Source organism: Coturnix japonica, chromosome 11, assembly GCF_054131305.1.
Source record: "Coturnix japonica strain WE chromosome 11, WE-NBRP24, whole genome shotgun sequence".
In the NCBI taxonomy this organism is placed as follows: domain Eukaryota; kingdom Metazoa; phylum Chordata; class Aves; order Galliformes; family Phasianidae; genus Coturnix; species Coturnix japonica.
The window spans coordinates 3922577-3941563 of NC_140673.1; the positions used below are offsets into that span (position 1 = coordinate 3922577).

The following is an 18987-nucleotide window of genomic DNA, read 5'->3' on the forward strand; positions in this document are numbered from 1 at the left end:
AAAATAGACATAAGCATTGCTTCTTCAGGGAAAATTCTAAGCAAACAGATGGATCTTTGCAGGCAACCAAATGAGAAATATCTTTACTGAGTGGAAAAGCAAATTTCAGGATAACACAACACAGAATAATATAATAAAACGATATATCATTTCATAAGGAGATATAAATATCTTTCAGTCACTATTCAGTGTGTCTAAGAAGGAAAGCAGTTCTTGAGGAAAATCAGCAATGAGAAAGAGATTACTGAACCTTTTAGGAGACATGGGAAAGAAATGACCAGGAACCAGCTTTTGCTTATTACTCACACGCTATTAGTCATAACTTGGGCACATAGCTTAGGCACTGATCTCAGCCCAAAGTTCTTTCAGATTCCTTTAAATTTCAGAATTATACATAATTTGAAATGCTTTTCAAGCACTGAAACAGTGACAGATGTTACAGGAGAACTCACTTTCCAATCATCGACACATATTTGGAGCTACAAGCAGAGATACAGGTGGAAAATCTGTGGCATGTGAATTTCACATAAGCAGCATCACAGAAGGAATTGATGGAAAACAGTAATTTAAATAAAAAATCTTTTTCATCACCTACATATATAGATATTTTTATGTGTACACACAAAAAAACTATATCTCAAGTCTAATTTCATTAACCATATCCAGAATTACACTGAAAAAAATAATAATAATTTAAAAAAAAGAGTAGTCATAATAGCCTCTGTAAGGTTCACATTTATCTATTTCTGTTAGAAGTTCTCAGATGTTTTTTATTGTAGCCACAGATAAAATTTACTGTATGTCGTAATCTAGACCAATGCTAAAATGCAGTAAGATCTGATAGAATGCTTCTGATAAAGGCATTTTCATCTAGAGGTCTAATGAAGAAAGTCCAGTGTTAAGGAAAATGTCTAAATGTCTGATTCGTCAGAAAACATCCGTGGTAAAATAACATACATTCAAAATCTCTTACTCAGACACTGGATATATGAGACACATATTTTTTCTTTATAATGAACAGTAATCTTCTCACTATTTGCCTGGAAAAAAAAGATAAGAGAAATAAACTCCTGCATTTTCACTACTTGTATATGCATGCACATACGTGTATGCATGTGTGTATACATATATATATACATGTATATATACATGCAGTCACTCTTATACCAATTTACTCATCATAAAATATTGGGGTTCTAGAAATTATTAAATAAAAAAGCACCACAAACTGCACGATTTCTACTTACTATAATCTGAGTTGCATAGTATGCTACCAAAGACATCACCAGTATTTCATAAAAGAAAATTGGCAACAGTTATTAATTATTTATAAGAAGAGACATTGCTGCAGGTATTTCAACTTTATTCATTTTAAATTAACATTTTATTTAATTTATTGTGTGTTGTTCAGTGTGTGAAATGTAAAGCAAAAGCGATGTTGTTTGTTAGTGCAGTTTATCAGATTGGTTATGCTGTGTAATGTTCAGAATTCGGTTTTACTTTTATAACCTATGGCTAGTGTTTTACACACATAGCTAAAGAAGTGGTATAAATGAAACACAGATGTAACTGGAGAAAATTGTGAGTCCTCCATTGCAAACATAAATATATGTATCAGCAGGAAAAGATGACGTGGCATTTGAGTTCCTAACAGAATAGCCAGTTCTACTGCTGTCAGTTAACATATAGGTTGAAAAGCCCTATTTGCTGAAGTTCAAGGACTGTAAGAAAGAGTAAAGTTCAGAATTAGTTCAAATACCAATATTTATTTAAATGCATCAGTAATATTTCAGATCCTGTTGATCTTTCAGAATATTTGGTAAAATACTGCATATGCTTTTGATTTTGAATTATGTTGCTCATATAAGTCAAAACCGACAAACGCGTTTTTCCCTTGAGCAATTAATATTCATTGCTTAAAGCCAGATGGTATCTCTTCAGTGCATGTGAGACCTGCATACACAGTTTATAAATTGCTAGTGGGCTTTGTATGTGTAGTTTGCAGAGCTCTCTGTATACATTAAATTGTCTGGTCAGTAAAAACGCCTTCTTTCTTCAAACTGTATAATTAAAGTAGAAAGTGAGTGTGTCAGAAGATAAATTGGGATATGGAGCCATTAACGACCTTAACACTGTTTTCCATAACAATCATATTGGAATTCCAGTGAGAATCGAACAAGAAGACATTATTTTGAATCATTGCTTTTCTTTGTGAGTGTCTCTATTGGGATGAATCTAGAGATCCACAATAAAATTTCACAACCAACAGAGCGAATAGTAAAACCCATAGGATCAATCAGAGCAAGAAGACAACCAAGATTTAAATTCTGAGATATCGACCATGACCTTAAGTCAATGATATAAGAAGAAAATGACAAAATTTCCAAAGTTAGTATATTTTTTTGCCAATTGTTCTCGGTCTGTGTGGAAAGCATACAACCTCTCTCCTAAACAAAGAGCCATACTTTCCAATCTGTACTACTGTCAATACAGACAAGGTTTCTGTGTTACTCTGTTCTTTACCCTGTGTGAGACACAGGCCATACATACACATTTAGAATGTGGACAAATGCTAATAACTAACAAGCAAACAAATATCCCTGAAAACTTCAGTCATTCTACTTGGAAAGGAATGCTGACCTAGAAGCAGTAATGAAAAATACTATTAAAGAGTTTAAAATGAAAGGATGGAGAAATTGATTCATGCAAGCCCTTTATTTGATTAAGCAAAACAAATATTAGTAATTGTTTTTTCTTTTTTATGAAAGTCATTCTCTGTACCTTGAATGCTGGTGAAAGGACTAGCAAAGATATTCAAACAAAAAAGAAAATGGAAGGCAAAAGGAAGAACAAACTCAACTAACTAGAAGTCTTCAAAGAATTAATGATAATGACCTGATTTCATGACCAAGATCTTGGCAGATCATCCTGCTGACTGGAGAATTAATCTATTATTAGTATTAAACAGCTTTTATACCACCTCAATGATTGCTTGAAACCATTATCTTACAGCCTTTATTATCTTAGTTTTTTTCAGAGTGACTTAAATGATTTATGAACTTACTGAATGAAATAATGATAAACTGTATTGTCTAAATAAATGTTCATTGTTCTAGGGAAAAATGTCAGTAGGGGGCTTAATACAGTTATCATCTTTAAAATAACACTTTGAAAGTAGGTATTTTCTGGAAATTGATTATGATAACGATCACAAAAAATAAGATTCACTCCCCTCCTTGCCATTTGAGTTTCCTTAGGATCTTTGATTAAATGTACCAAACAAATAAGAAGAAATGCACAAAGATTGTCAAAACGCAGACTCCTGCAGTGTGATATTAAAAGAAAAAATGCAGAAGGCAATCTTGGCATCAATATTCTCTTTTGTTGCCAAGCTAAACACTCTTGTATTCTTGTCAAACAAACTGACTCCTGAGAACCTTCCTAATCCTGCTGGCTCAGCCTGCACTATTCCCCAGTATCCTATGCAGTGCTGGCACTTGTTTACCGCACTGAGAGAAACTCTACCCTTGTTTTGAAACTCCGTTTTTCAGTAGGTAGCTAAGAAAATGGAGTGAGGGTTTTAGGGAGCAGCCCTGGCTCTGGTCATTGATAAAACAATGGAAAGGCATTTGAATGCTGCAGGATTAGGCTCACTGTAAAATTATTTTCTGAGGTTTCTGTAAGATTCCACAGAAAAACTTAAAAGTATGGTTTTTTTTCATCAGGATATGGTCAGAGTTTTCTATAGACCTTCAAAGATTGACTTAGGGCAAATGTTAGGTACTGGAGTGAGAAGTGAGCTTGCTTGACGTCTCCTGTGTTCTTGAGTAATAGCTTGCTCTTCACCGGTCAGGTACATGTAGGTTCCCAGTTTAAATTATCTATTGGTTTTCTGTTTGTTTGTTTTTCTCATGTCATTACAAGTATGTACCTTCCAGAGAATCCTCTGGATAAATGGTTCAAGGAACAAACATAATTCTGATAACAGGAATCGCTAGCTGTAAAGCAACACTACCTAATAGGTGTTTAAAAAATAGAGGTGAAACACAAATGCTTTCCTGTGAAACGAAGAGTTGCATTTGAAACAAAGCCCTGTAAATTAAATGTTTTGAAGAACATTGTCTAGGTGTCTCTAGACTTGGAAATAAAGGCTTTTATTTTGCTCAAGTATGCACTTGTGAAAGTAGTTTCGGCAAAGTCAGTTTTGTCATGTCTTTATTGTCCCTGTCATGTCTTTATTGTCCCCAACTACCTGGACTTAATAGAGGCTATTCAAGGTCACTGCAATCAGAAATGAAACTGATATTTTTCAGATACAGATATTCTTAAGAAATATCCTACACTTATAATTTTATTTAATTTTTTCGAAATTATTTCTTCCACAGTAAGAGACTACAAATATTTGATTCTTCAGAAATTGAATGCATGTCTTTTTGTTCAGGCTACAGTGCTTCAATAATGAGACCTCAGTATTGGACTACAAGCACTATTATTACAGCTGAAATCCTCACAATCACAGAAACTCTCTTTGAGCTGCTCTTCTCTATTTCCAGCCTATGAACCACCGTATATAAAAAGAGGGCTTTGTACATTCCATAGACCAGGGCTTTGAAATCTTCTGAGAATGATGATACATCTCATTACTGTACCTTTCATCCACCAGGTTGAATGGAAAATCCCCCAAAGCAAGTTGACCAATTACGATGAAGGCCAGAAGCAATTTACTGATACAGTGAACTTCAGGAAAAGGCAAAAAGAACTCTTCCTTCTATTTATTTCCAACCGATATGGCAATTGTGAAAGATAAACTTGTTTTCTCTTTGGTACATTTATAATCCTGGCTCTCAGTGGCCCAGCAGTGACACTGTGCATACATTTCTATGCCCAGAGAAGCAAAGGCTCTGAAGAGTTGGAGGTAACGGCTGCCCAGTTTGCTAAGCTACCTCGCACTGTCATTTGCTAGAGTCACAGGTCACTGACTACATCCAGCTCTTTCCTCAAATTCTGCTGTACACATTTGCCCCATTTCTTTTTTTTTATGTATCCTGTTCTATTCATCTGTTACTTCTCTTCTCATCTTTTGTCTGTTTTGTATGTGATGTTTTATGTTAAGGAAACTGCGACTCATGGTTGAGCCTTCATAAGGTTTCCAAAGGAACTGACTTATCTAAAGAAGATGACACCTCTGACACTGCCAGTACCAAGTGGGCCCTTTCAAAACATGGTCAGCGATAATGGTTTCCAGAGTGTGATGAAGTGTACAGCAAGTAACAGCTCCAAGAAGTGCCATACCATTTTTTTCTTAGACTTTTTATGTGGGTGTCAGCAGCCATCTCTTCAGTCCTCCATTTTACTGAACATAAGTCTTGGGAGAAATTATCGAGGACAAATGCTAATTCTCTCAATATCATACCATTGCTAAATTTAGAGCTGAAAGCATTCTAAGGAAGAGTACGAGGAAATTTCATTCCAGACTGTTGGCAAGGGAGAGAAGTGCAAATCAAGCCATACACTATGCACATACAACCCAACTCAGCAATGTTTTATTAAAACTTTTTGTCAGAAGGACAGATGTGAAGGAATCCAGTGATAATTGTTGGCCAGAATATGTTGGTAGGGAAGAAAAATAAAACTGATTTTAACGTTGATCCTACTTAACCTCTTATACAAGTGTTAAATTACGGAGCATTCAGTTAGGCTTCAGTCTTGCTCACTTTACTACAAAGGCGCAAGTACTGAAGTACTATTCAGAGTATATGAGAGGAAACCAATATGTATATAAAAAATAAATTTTAATTACATAGCATGACTTTCTAGTCCTTCACTTTGAGTTGCTCATGAACAAAATAATCCTTTTTAAAACAGCCTCTGAATAAACTCTTCCGAAGCCACACAAATGCTATGCTCCACAATTCTTTATGTATTTATACATACATCAAGCTATTCCATTCTTTAAGACATGATTTTTCTCCCTCTGGGGACTGATAATCTACACTTCTTATGAATTGAAACGGATTTCAGGGGTTACCAAAATCTAGGCCACCATCAAAAGCCCTATGTCTTATATTTTCCCCTTTTCCACTAGTCTTTGTAATGCAATTTTCCCAATGCTGTTTTATTCTGATGATTAGAAGTATATTCTAAGTTGTCAGCCTACATTTCTCTGTAGCAAGTTTATACCAATCTGGTTTTCTAACAGCTTTTGGTTCTTATCAGTCTATGATATGTACGCTAATAGGAACTGTAATCTCTTTCATCTTTCCCCCTCTCTCCCTCTCTCTCTCCTATTTCCCAGGTTCCAAATATGCAAATTGTTTTCAGCATAACAACCTAGGCTCTTCTTTTTCCTGACTTTTCACATCTATTTCAGATTGAAAATCGTTTTTTCTTTAACAAAACCACACAATTTTCCTGAGAAAATTTCCTCAGGACCGTATCTGACAGCGTAAATACTCCCATATCTCTGTTGAAATTACTTCTTCTGACACAAAGCAGATTCTTTGCATAATTTCACAATCAGTCTTTCCATCCTGGTAACCTCTTGTCTTGTTCTGTTTGGATTTAAACTCCTTTGTCCACATAGCTGATTTACATAAGCAGCACAGTATTCCTATTGTGTATTAAATAGCAAATTACAAAATCAAGTTTCCTTGCCAAAATACACAGGTTGATCTGAAAGTAATGCCTCCTATTTATTATCATGGAAATTACAATGGGGACAAAGAGCAAAATAACACTATTCAAAAAAGCAAATTCTCATCTACAAAACATAATTCTTCAACACAGCCACCACCACTAGTTATGCATTTTTGCCAGCAATGAATAAGAGCCTGCATGCAATGTCCATCAAAATCTTCACCTGCAGCCACTGTCATCACTGCTGAAACACACCACTCATCACATCACTGTGCTCACATCCACCATTTGGTCTCCATCAATATTCAGCAAGCATCAATGAATGCCAATTGGTGCCATATTTTTGGAAGAAGAAATTCAATTCTATACCATACCTTTGCCTTATATACACGTTCTCATCACACACTATTCTGTCAGACTGCCCCTCTACTGCTTTCTGTCATAAGGCAAGAAAATGTGCTGGGATATTGGTGGGAATGTTCAACCTGTACTGCTGTACTACCAACATCTGCCTCTGATGGCATGGGCCAGCATCATAAAATGGAAGACACTACTTTTGGAACATCCCTCTTATTTGCTGTTATTAACTACACAAACCAGCTTCTATGAAATAAACACCTTCCACAGATACAGCACTTCCACTAATTTAGAGGTTTTGAACAGCTACCCAGGTGTTTCTCTGACATTTCATATAATACTGGCAATGAATGTCACCATAAACTGTGATCATTATTAAATTTCCTGCAGAAGGACATTTCCTATGAAAAATTATAGGAATATTTCTCTGCCATAGAATCAACATAATCAACTTACCTCTCCCAGCTTGTACCAATGTTGGAGACATCAGCTGCAATTACTTAGTGCTCTGCAAAACCTGGCTGAAATGTTATTACGTGTACTTTTGTCTCTCTCATCTGTATCCTGTAGCACTGAAAGTTCCTCTCCTTGAGGATCAAAGAACTGTACAAGACCAGCTTGTTCGCTCATGGATGTAACTGACTTTTAATAACAGAACTGCATATGCTTAAATTAAGGCATTCCATAAGAAACTGTGCTCAATTAATGTACATTCTCTCAGTACCAACCTTTAACATCCTTCCTATGAGGTTTGTGGTCAAATGAGCAGTTGTTTATTAGTGTGGTTACAAAGCAATAGTTTTTGCACTCAATGGCATATGAACGAGATGAAAACAAAAATGCTATTGTGGAGAGCATATAGTGATATGCATTTTTTAGTCTTCAAGTTGGACTTTATCTGTTTAAAATGCAAGCTTATTCTACAATGTAGGAAGATAAATAAATAAATGAAAGCTGCTGAACATTTTGGAAAATAAGAGCCATACATGAGTAGTCTGCCTCTTGCCATACAAACAACAGCACAGGTATGGTAGAAACAGGCTTTCAGGGCTGGAGAGAACAAAGGAAAAGGAGGCCATCCTGTTAGTATTGTTTAGGGGGACAGCATTTTTCTTAGCCATATAATTCAGCTGAGTCAATGCTGGCCCATGTTGGGCTCTCTTTCTTCTCCTTCCCTACCTCTCCATTTTAATAAGGACTGTGTCCCTGAGGGATCATTTTCATAAGGTAAAAGATAGGTGAGGAAATGAACAAACCAATTAGACTCCAGATTCTTCAGACTATGAAAGCTCACAGACAAGCAACAGGGATTAAATTTACATTGTATGATTCATAACAAGGTCACCATGTTCTGCATTACTTGCTAAGGGAATCGTACTTTATAGGGAAACTTTGCAGTAAGGTTCATATTTGAAGGACAAAATAAAACAAGAATGCAGTTTTTCTTTTCAAAAGGTAGGTTATGGCCTCTTTCCAGCTCATTTCTGGAAGGGAATAGGCAGAGGATAGAAATAAACACAAGCAACACTCTTTTATGGATTTGTGTAAATTACAGTCAGTTAAAACCTATGCACAAACCCAAATGAATATCAGAGATATGATTGCAGATCTATAAAACCTAACAATGTTTCTGTAATGATGACTCAGAAGAGAAAGAAACCTCAAAGACGTGACTGAAAGAACTGAAATGAAATACTATTCCATCTTTCTTGGTTTTAGCAAGATAATTTTGGTTCAGTGTTGACTAATACAGAATTATAGGAATAAAATACACTATCTCAGTCTCTGAGTTATTGGCTTTACATTATCAGTCCTGACAGCTGGCTTTTAAAATGCAGTAAATATTGGGCAATACTGTTCTGTTAAGACAAGCCACTTCATCAAGCATATTTCCAAATCACACTTCCTTTTCAAAATATGTTTAATTTCTCTGCATGAGGCAAAGGAGCCCATTGCAAAATTGACCTGCAGCAGAGTGCCCTCTACTGCATGCATTCAGCAAAGAAACACAAAGCAAGTTCCTTAACAATAAAAGCTTAATGTATTGAGTCCAGCAGATTTGTCACAGAGGACTGTCCATTGAACTGAAAAACAGCATGTACATGAACGCATACAGCACTCTTTCCTTCTTCTAAAGAACTGCATACCTCTATGGAATAATAGTTTTAAGTAGGTGTAAAAACTGCACAGGCTTTTATTGCTTCAAATGAAATCAGCATGTGTTGTTCCACCAAAAATGGTTTGTGTTTATAGGCTGGAGAGTTACTAGAGATGGTAACAATCTGCCTTACATTGCATCACTATGGCCTTTTTCTCTCTGCTTCCAGGAAGGATCTATGACAATAAGAGGTGAAGAAAATCTCTGCTTACAGAGTTGTTCTCTCAGATCTTATTTTCTCCTCCCATCTATTTGCCATTTGCTCACTACCATTACACTGAACTGCTTTTTTCATTCTGTCCTTGGTAAACCTATTAGGTTTTCCCAAGTTATGCCTCTTACAAATGACTAAGAAGATATTTCATCAGTGCTGTCTCAAAGACCAGAAACCAACAGCTTCCAAATGTACCGTGAAAACAATTCTACAGCCAGGATTAAACTCTCAAGTAGGCCTGTACTTCTGAAGTCTTCCCATTTTTTCCTCTTTCCTCATTCAATCTGACTTAAGCCAGGGTAATGCCAAGTTTTCTGATGGAACAAATACCTTCAGCTGCCATTAAAATGTCTCTTAGAGCTCAGTCCTTCATGGATAAGAAAGCTACTTCTCAAAACACTGGTATAAACTAGCATAAAAAAAACATTCAAGTAACATTTGAAGTGCCCTTACTTGTGCGATGAAGCCGATGCTTTGCCAGTGGTACCTGTGTAATGATAGTTTCATTCTTAAAGTCTTAGCTTACATCTTGATGTGCAGCACTGAAAAGCAATTGAACTGGATCTTTCTGCACAAACAAGGGCATCCCATAGTAACCCCAGAGAAAGTGTTTGAATACCTCAGGATGCCTTAGGACATCTTTCAGTATGTCACTAGGGCAGACTAGAGGCAGGTAGTTAACATCAACGTTCTCCAAAGCAACACAGTTACCAACATTTCTTTATACAAAACAGAAACAAGACAAGAAGGCATTTCCATAGTACACAGTGCATATATGGCCTTGCATATATTTCAGCCATGAATTGTGTCTGCGGATTGGTTCCCACATGTGAAACTTTCCCCTAAGGAAACCCTTGTTGGTAATTTACAACCTCTAAGGATGGCATCTCTGCAATTGCTTTCCCTTTGCTTCATACCTGTAAATCTTGTATCTTGTGCTAAATCCCTGTCGACTTCTGTCCACAAAATCTGTGTATTCCTGTGAACGATGGAAGGGTCCCTTATCAGAGAGGAGCCAGTCGAAGGGGCTTGTGGCATGCTGATCCGAAACAGCAGCAACTGCTAAAACCCAGCAATGAAGACTCAGTGCTATCCACTCCCATAGAGCCATCAGAGAGAACAATTCAGCACCAGCACTGCATCGCCATATCATGCTTCCACTGGGGACTTAGAGCCTTCATTCTCTTAGCTTTCCCTCAACACCTAGACAAAATACACAGTCAATTAGATAAGCACACACTAGGCATCCCTTGGAAGCAGAAACAAGTTTCCTTTCTTTCAGCTTAAAGAGATAGTGGCCTCGACTTTATTACATATTACATTAGCATAAACCCCACTAGGCTAGTTAACATTGGAGTGTTTCAGTACTTCAAAGGCTGTGAAACTAATGTCTTCATTAACATCATCAGCGATAATATTTACTGTTGAAGGGAAACCTTCACAAATTGTCATGGGAGGAATTGTTGTTTTTTTTCTTTTTTTTCCTTTATTTTTCCCTCCCCCATAACACTGGTCATTAATGAAAAATATACAACAGAAGAATTTGCCTTATAGCATCAGTTCAAAAGCGGTCAGCAATGTCTATGCATTAAGATTTCAGTTCACCTACTAGACAGAAATCAGGCAAGATTGAGAAAAGCCAGCCTGCTTTCCTTTTTTTTTTTTTTTTTTTTTTTTTTGTCCTTAGAAAAGTCACTTAATGGCTTGCCTTCACTACATACTTAGTTAATAGGATCAAGTTGCCCTGTTCCAACTAGCTGGACAAAGGTAAGTATGTTGTTCAGCTGTACTGGAGCTACCCAGAGGGATGAGTTCAATGAGCTAGAGAGGCTTCAGATGCTGCAGTTTTAAGTATCCCCAACAGCAGCACTTGACCTGCAGTCCAATTCACTCCAATTGAATGGCTCTATCTAGAAATAGTATTGACGTTGAGCCTAAAGAATTGTTTGGGTGCCCAATTAAAAAACAATAATCAGTCATAGCTCCATTTAAGAATTATCCAGTGAAGACAAGCCACAGTTTCTTCCTATACCTCCATCCCATAATTGTGAAATGAAATAATGACACTTTATCTTGCTCAGATTTTGTGAAACATTCAAGAGCATGAACTCCCAGAAATACTGAAATATATAGAAACAATCCATTTTGATTTTTGGTGTAAGATAAAAACAACACAGAATTAAGTGGAATATGTTAATGTGAGGGCTTTCATTTTTCTAGCTGATGAAATAATGTGAATATGTGCTCATGAAAAACAATTTTTAATTCACAGTCAAATAAAACAGCATTCGTTATGACATTTTTACTGTGTCCCCTGCTATGTTTTTGGTTTTTTTTTTCTTGGCAGGAGCTTTTTTTTGTCTACATCAGTAATTTAATTTTCAAGTATATCCCAAATAAAAGTTGCTTCCAAAGAACCGTACTGCAAATACACACTCTTTAACACCCATCCATTATAATGAAAATGCTGTAGCTGAATAAACACACTCTTCCCATAATTTCTAAACATTCATATTCTAAAGAGTCTTTGTATAGGTTATAAACATATCTGCTGCAGGATGCAAACTGCCTCCAAAAGGGAAGTTTATTTGGACCAACACGAATTTACAGGCTAAGAAAGTAATAATTATCTGTTCAACAAGAAAAATATAAATTTTTTCTTAGCACAAATGTGAATGTTTGTAAAATATGATTCTGACCTGACCCTGCAAACATTAGATGCATAAGTAATCTCACTGAGAAAAGACTATTCATATGTTTCACACTGAACATATGTCAGAGCACTGAGTTGTAACTGTGGTAGTTTATGATCATGAAACACAGACTGCATTAATTTTATAAATCCTTTTGAAACGAGATTCTGTGGCAAAGAACTCTCTTAACTGTTATTTGTACTCTCAAGTAATCATTAACATGCAAAAAACCCTTCAGATCTGTGAATGCTGTGTGAAGTTCCTATGTTTTCTCTCTAGACTGGTGCTTTTTCTTTCACAGATTGTGTCTATTTACGTGAGATTACAATACCGTGCAAACTTCATGATATCCTATGAACAAGAGCGCACAAATTTGAAGCAAAGTAGAAGAGCAATAGCTGATTCTCCTGGGCCATAAAGGCCATTGTGATTATTTGATTGCCCTTTCCTGATAAGAATTAGCTCACCGTGAATGAAGAAGCCAGACTAGTCACTTCCAGACAAGCCAGACAAGTTTTTGCATCACAAAGAAGTTAACACACCAACCCCACCACCTCCCACCTCCCACCACTTTCAACTTCTAAACACACTATAAAGACTCTGGGCATGTTTTGTTTACATTACTTGTGGTTCTAAAGGGCATAATGAGAACTGTAGTTTTTTACACCTTACACTGTTACCAGGTTGAGAGCTAAGATAATGTTCAATGTTTTCTAAATTAACTTTTCAATTGAAAAAATTAAAACATATTTTTTTTTAAAAAATCATCATATAATGGTTTAATGTACAAGAGATAATAGTTTATTCTTTTGGGTCCTTATTAACACTGAAGTGTTTCAGGGCATTATACTGTCATGATGACTAATTGAATTCATTTTGAATTTAAAATGACAAGAGTGAGACTGGAAAATACATTACTATGTATAAGTAGAATCTTCCTACATCCAAAGGAAAAGTGAAGAGCTCTCCTCTGTATTAGCCGTAACACTACACTTCATGCTATATCATACATTTACCACCAGCAAAACACCTTTAGAGAACCTGCATAATGATCAAAGAAAATTAGCTCCTCGTACAAAAAAAGAAATTAAGACTTTTTCTGAAGGAGTTTAAATATACAGCTGGTCATTGGGGAGAGTAAAACAAGTGTGTTTCTAACTGATACTTATCCACTTGTGCATATCGCCCAGTCACTGCAGAAACTGTCTGCATATCATGAATTCTCAGAACACCCTTGAGAGAGAAATTCCTACCTCAGTCTAACAAACAGGAAACTGAAGCATGAAAAGACCAAGGCTAAGATTTTGCAAGCTGCCAGGGGATTTAAGTATGTATTCTGTGTTAAAAGACAGCTTTGAAAATCTTATCCTAAGGAATTTTCCTAAGGCTACATTGTGAAAGATCTCTCAAGATTTTAAATACTCAAATTCACTAACAAATTCAAATATCTGAAAAACAATTTTCAAATATAGGTATGTGGAACATATAGAGGTTGTAGTTAGAACAGATACTGCGGAAGTCCAGGGAGAAATGATCTGAATTAAATTTGCGGGAGAGCACCTGCTGTTTTCAGAGTGGGCTGTGAGAACTGAAAAATAAACGAGCACCTGGTAAGTAACTGATGTGGTGGATTTTAGAGTGGAAGAGACACTCTGTAAAGAAGACACTTCAAATAAAATGGCATATCAACATGCTGCCTCTTTAAAGCACTAGCTTAGAGGACAATTACCAAGCATAGGTGCACAGCCAAATTACTTTCCGCTATCCCCAGCGTTTCACCTAACTACTACTTGCAAATGCTGATGAGTCTTCATCCTTTCCCCTTCTAAATTCTGAGGTTATATTAAGCTCAAGAAGCATATTTTTTAGAAATCTGTTAGAAATCTGTGGTCCTCAAAGGCATTAATGCAAAATGAATTTGACTGGGTAACTTTTGGGAATGCTTCTGGGAAAGCTACGCCTTATGTTTCATGAACATGTAAAGGGTTCTGAAAATTGGTAAAATCCATGCATTAATTCCAGCTGAGAATGTAGTCCTGGCAAGTACAAAACAAACACTGTGACCACTGGGCCAAATATCACCAAGCTTCACCTGGCAGCAAGACCACAGGAAATCTGTAACCTGTTTGTTCTCTATTTTATGGGGCAATACAGAAAATTTTTCTTTTTTTCTTTCAGGAAAATTCTTCTAACATTAGAAATGGTATATGATTCATAGGAGTGGGTTATAAGGTCACTAAACTGCTGCATCTAAAAGTTCAAAAATTGTTTATTTCTGTGTTGAGCTCTCTTGCATAAGGACCATGAACTGATAAATCATGTATTCTAAACTACACACAGTAATATGGACTGAGGGCTATGGATATATATCCCTTCCACTCTTACTCATGGAACAGTGCTTGCACAATCTCTGCCAGCATCACAGAAATGAATGCAGCACTGTCTCCATCATTCTCCCTTTTTGCTTCTTAGAGGAATCTCCCTCTGACAGTGGAAAGGCCAAAGAACTTTGGTTTAGAATTCTGTGGAAATAGTGAAACAACCCAGTTCTCCCATGGAAGGATGATGTCCCTCTATGCTGGAAGGATTCTGTTGGATAAAAAATTACTTTGTGGTAAAATGTTTAGGCTTGTAATTCACAGATATGTCTTTTCAAAGTAAACTGAGGTTTAACAAGGCCAAGTGCTGGGTTCTGCACTTTGGCTACAAGTACCCCATGCAGAGCTTGGGGTTGAGTGGCTGGATGACTGCGAAGAGGAAAGGGACCTGGGAGTGTTGGTCGATGCTTGGCTGAACATGAGACAACAGTGTGCCCAGGTGGCCAAGAGGGCCAACAGCATCCTGGCCTGTATAAGAAAGTGTTGCCAGCAGGAACAGAGAGGAGTACTCTGTACTCAGCACTGGTGAGGCCACATCTCGAGCATTGTGTTCAGTTTTGGGCTCCTCACTACAGGAAAGACATTGAGGCCCTGGAATATGTCCAGAGAAGGGCAACAAAACAGGTGAGGGGTCTGGAACACAGGCTGAGAGAGCTGGGATTGTTTAGTCTGGAGAAGAGAAGGCTCAGGGGAGACCTCATTGCACTCTTCAACTTCCTGAAGGGAGGTTGTGATGAGGAGGAGTTTGGCCTCTTCTCCCAGGCAACAAACAGGACCAGAGGAAATGGACACAAGTTGTACCAGGAGAGGTTTAGACTGGACATAAGAAGGAACTTATTCTCTCAGAGAGTGGTCAGGCACTGCAATGGCTGCCCAGGGAGGTGGTGAAGTCACTGTCCCTGGCAGTGTTCAAGAAGTGTCTGGATGAGGAGCTACGAGACATGGTTTAGTTGTTTGTTGTAGTAATGGAAGGATGGTTGGACAAGACCATCTTGTGGGTCTTTTCCAACTTTGTCATTCTATGATTCCATGATTCTATGAAACTGATGGGCTTATTCATGAAAAATGTGTTCTGTCTCCAAGACTGTGTTTTCAGATGAAAATCACAAATCTAGTTTTCTCTGAATTAAGCAACATAATAATTGACAAATACATTTCCCTTTAGAAACAATGGTAACAACAACAACACTCTGAGTGTCAGAGATTGCTCTTATTGCTGTAAGATCATGGGTTATCAGCTTATGACACTGTATTTTCACTTCTTCATCTGAATTGTGGAGATGATCTTGTACTCAACTTTTGGCAAATTAACAGTGTTAAATGAATGAGATCTGGGAATGTGCTTGTCCTTGAAATTCTCACACAGTCCAGTGTAAACAGAACAGCCAAGAAGCTGATGATGTGCCACAGAATAAAAGAGCAGAAAGTGCTGGAATGGGCATGGGCTACACAGGAGGAAGAAAAAGCAGGGAATGTGCTATGCGCTGCTTTCAACAATTACACACATCTTGTTCTTCAGACTCATATATCCAAATCCAAAGAATAAACTCTCCCAAGCTGAACTTTCTGCAGGATAGCAAAAGGACACATGAAATAAGGTTGTCTTGCTCTCCTAAGCAGCCATTTGACAGTGGTCACTTTCACATGTTAGCTTTCAAGAACCAAAAGGACAATGCAGTGACAAAGAAAGGCAGGATGTACATCTGGCAGAACAAAAAAACAGAATAGAGTTTGGGGAATTAGAGGATGGATAGCTGTCTGCCACCAGATCTGATACACACGAGGTTCAGTATACAGTTGCTGTCAGGATGCAAAAATAGAAAGCACCTAGGTAGAATGTATGGTCAACAGATGATTTTCTGTGTGTATGGGGGGAATGGGGGTTGCATAAACTTGTTTTCTGTTCAGTCCACACCTAGGAACTGTCATCAAATGAAGGCTCAAAAGCAGATACATTGGCAAATCTGAAAGGAGAAAATAATTCTACACTTAACATCCTTAAAGGAATTCTGGACTTAAAAATACATGGGATCTTCATATCAGGTCTTGACATTTGCTGTGACTACATGCACCCTATTAGAAACATATTTTCTTTGTTCAAATAGAGCTTCACCCACTGTTGAATTTCAGCTTTCTTCTCTACTGTCTATGTGAGACAAGGATAAGACTGCAGTAAGTACATTCCCAAAAGCCAAAACAAAAAACAAATGGGATTTAGCTCTGTTTGCAATGTGAGTTTCAATTGTCATGGCTTGCATGGTTGCCAATGGAAAGTGCATTGGTGTTTGCTCTGTATAAGCAGCAATTCACCCCTGCAGTGTCTGTGAGCGTGTAACTGGATGTACCCACATGATTTTTATTGCATCTCTGTACAGATAGTGCCAGATTCCTTGGTCCTTGAAGTACACTGCAGCTGTCAGGTACGCTGAGGTAATTGTTTTCATGCTAAAAGACCTATCTTTTTTCTTTGCTGCTCAGCTAATGTAAAAAGCCCTTAGGTATGCCTTCAATCTCTTAATCCAAGTTCATCCTCCTTCACAAACCTCCTGTTTCAGCAGACAGAATAAGGCAGCATCCCCAAATTACAATTTGAGGTTTTCTACCTCGTAGAGTTAGGCTGCTCCTCTGGGGAGCATCCTGTGGGGAAGCAGCGAGCTGCTGGGAACACAGATGGGCCTCAGTGGCCCCTACTGGCTTCAGTCCACAAAGCCAGGGCTCTGGGTTCAGCCTTCCATGCCGCCCTGAGTGTTTCTGGTTTGCCTGCCTCATCCCCAGCCACTGTGTCATCTCTTGCACTGCTACACCTGTCCCTGCCTGACATAGAGAGAGAGGTTCCTCTCTATGTCCTTTACAGATAAAATCCATCAGTTATACAAGGAGCTAAAGCAATGATGCTAAATTCTGGAACATCTGAGCAGGACTCTGCCTGACCCCTTAACATTCAATTAACATCCAGTTTCCATACTGGTGTCTCATAAGATCAGGAACCAAGGGTGAAATCTGACAAATCAGTATGTACGGAGTGCTTTCAAATAATTTGATGACAAAAATTGTATAAGGTAAAAAAGAAAATATTCACTCTACTAATGGAGTAGCCAACAACTTTTGTAGCTACTTAAAATATAGGGTTCAGAAGATTCTGTAACAGCTGCCCAGGAAAGCAAATGGCAGCCTTGGATAAAACAGAAATTTCCTTGAGGTTACTGAAGCTCTAATATTGCTTGTAAAATGATGAAGAGAAAAAAAAATAATGAGATGCATCTATCCTCTGGTCTTAAGATGGGTCAAAGAGGGACAAAAAAGCAACTGAATAAAGGACATACAGACAAAATCCATCTGACAGACAAGTTTCATGTTCTTCCAGCCCCTCAGAAATCTAACAAAGTCCATAAGCTCTTGTTTCGAATTCTGACAACTAAAGTCATGGGTCTGGGGTTTCTAAAAATCAATTTGTCAGTTTAGTGCCTTAGTTCAAGTATGGGATATTGCTCTGTTGTGTTAGCTAAGTAACATCTGATGGAGAGTTTGCACTCTTCTTGATTTTATTTTCCAGGTTAAAATTAGTTTAGACCAGTAGTTAGAAATAATCTCCATAAAAATCTAATAGAACATCATTTGTCTGTCACAACATCTCTGGATTCATTTCGGTGGATGACTTTATGTACTTTGTTTCTTATTGTTGATATCCAATAAAATGGTAATGTTTTTGTTTTGCTTTTCCACTAGGTCCTTCAGACAAAGGTGCTCCAGAGCTCATAACGTATTTTACAGCTTATTTCACAGATGGTGGAGCTGATTTTCAGCTGTTGTCAATGGACAGTTAAAATTCCTCTCAGATTCCCAGGCTTCAGCTCATTTATGCTAGCAGGAAAAAAACCCAGACTTATACCATCAAAGCCCTGTTGGAAAAATGTGTGTAACCTGTTGTGCATGCTGCAAAGACAGAACTCAGAGGATTCAAGAGCCCAGAGCTCTGATCCTTCCGTAAACTGTTGCATGACTTTGTGTAAGACCCTTTGCCTGAACATTTTAAGCCTATAACCAGTATATGGGCAATAGCCAGATCCTCTTAAATGTTCGTGTTAAAGCTATTAATTTTTTATAGCAAGAGAGGGACTTTATGGCTGACTGAACAAAGATTCAAGCTTCAGCAAGTCAGTCTGGACCTAATTGCATCTCAGGATGGATAATATACAAGGCTTGGTTGTAAAAGTAATAATTATGTCATGTGTACTGGGCAGCCTGCAATCTCATATAAATACAGCAGTGAAGCTTCCTCATAAATCTTATTCCTAAACATGATTATGATACATTAGTTTTGGGAAAATAAAAGTTGTTTGTCACTTTTTGGGCAAATTTAGAAGGAATTAGAAAATTAAAAAGAAGAAAAAAAAAAAGGAAATTTCTGTTAAAAGATACCCTTTTTGTGAACATCATGTTACAAGAAGAGAAAGTCTGAGCTATAGTCTCATCACCAATTACAATCTCCCAACTGTTTTAATTTAGCTAAGTGATAGTCTGAAACCATGGTGGGGCAAAATTATCACTTTT

General features: G+C 37.4%; 1 protein-coding gene across 4 annotated transcripts in view; it reads right to left on the minus strand.

Moving 5' to 3' along the window:
• BRINP3 (BMP/retinoic acid inducible neural specific 3) overlaps positions 1–18987 on the minus strand; it is a 190983-nt gene that overhangs the window by 163946 nt on the left and 8050 nt on the right. For 3 of the 4 annotated variants that reach the window (XM_015869841.3, XM_015869843.3, XM_015869842.3), the window contains exon 2: positions 10283–10568. The exons of the other annotated variant lie outside the window; for it this stretch is intronic. In XM_015869841.3, coding sequence (XP_015725327.1) covers positions 10283–10518 — 236 coding nt within the window. In that variant the 5' untranslated portion in view covers positions 10519–10568. The remainder of the gene's footprint in view (positions 1–10282; positions 10569–18987) is intronic. 4 annotated transcript variants of the gene reach the window in all.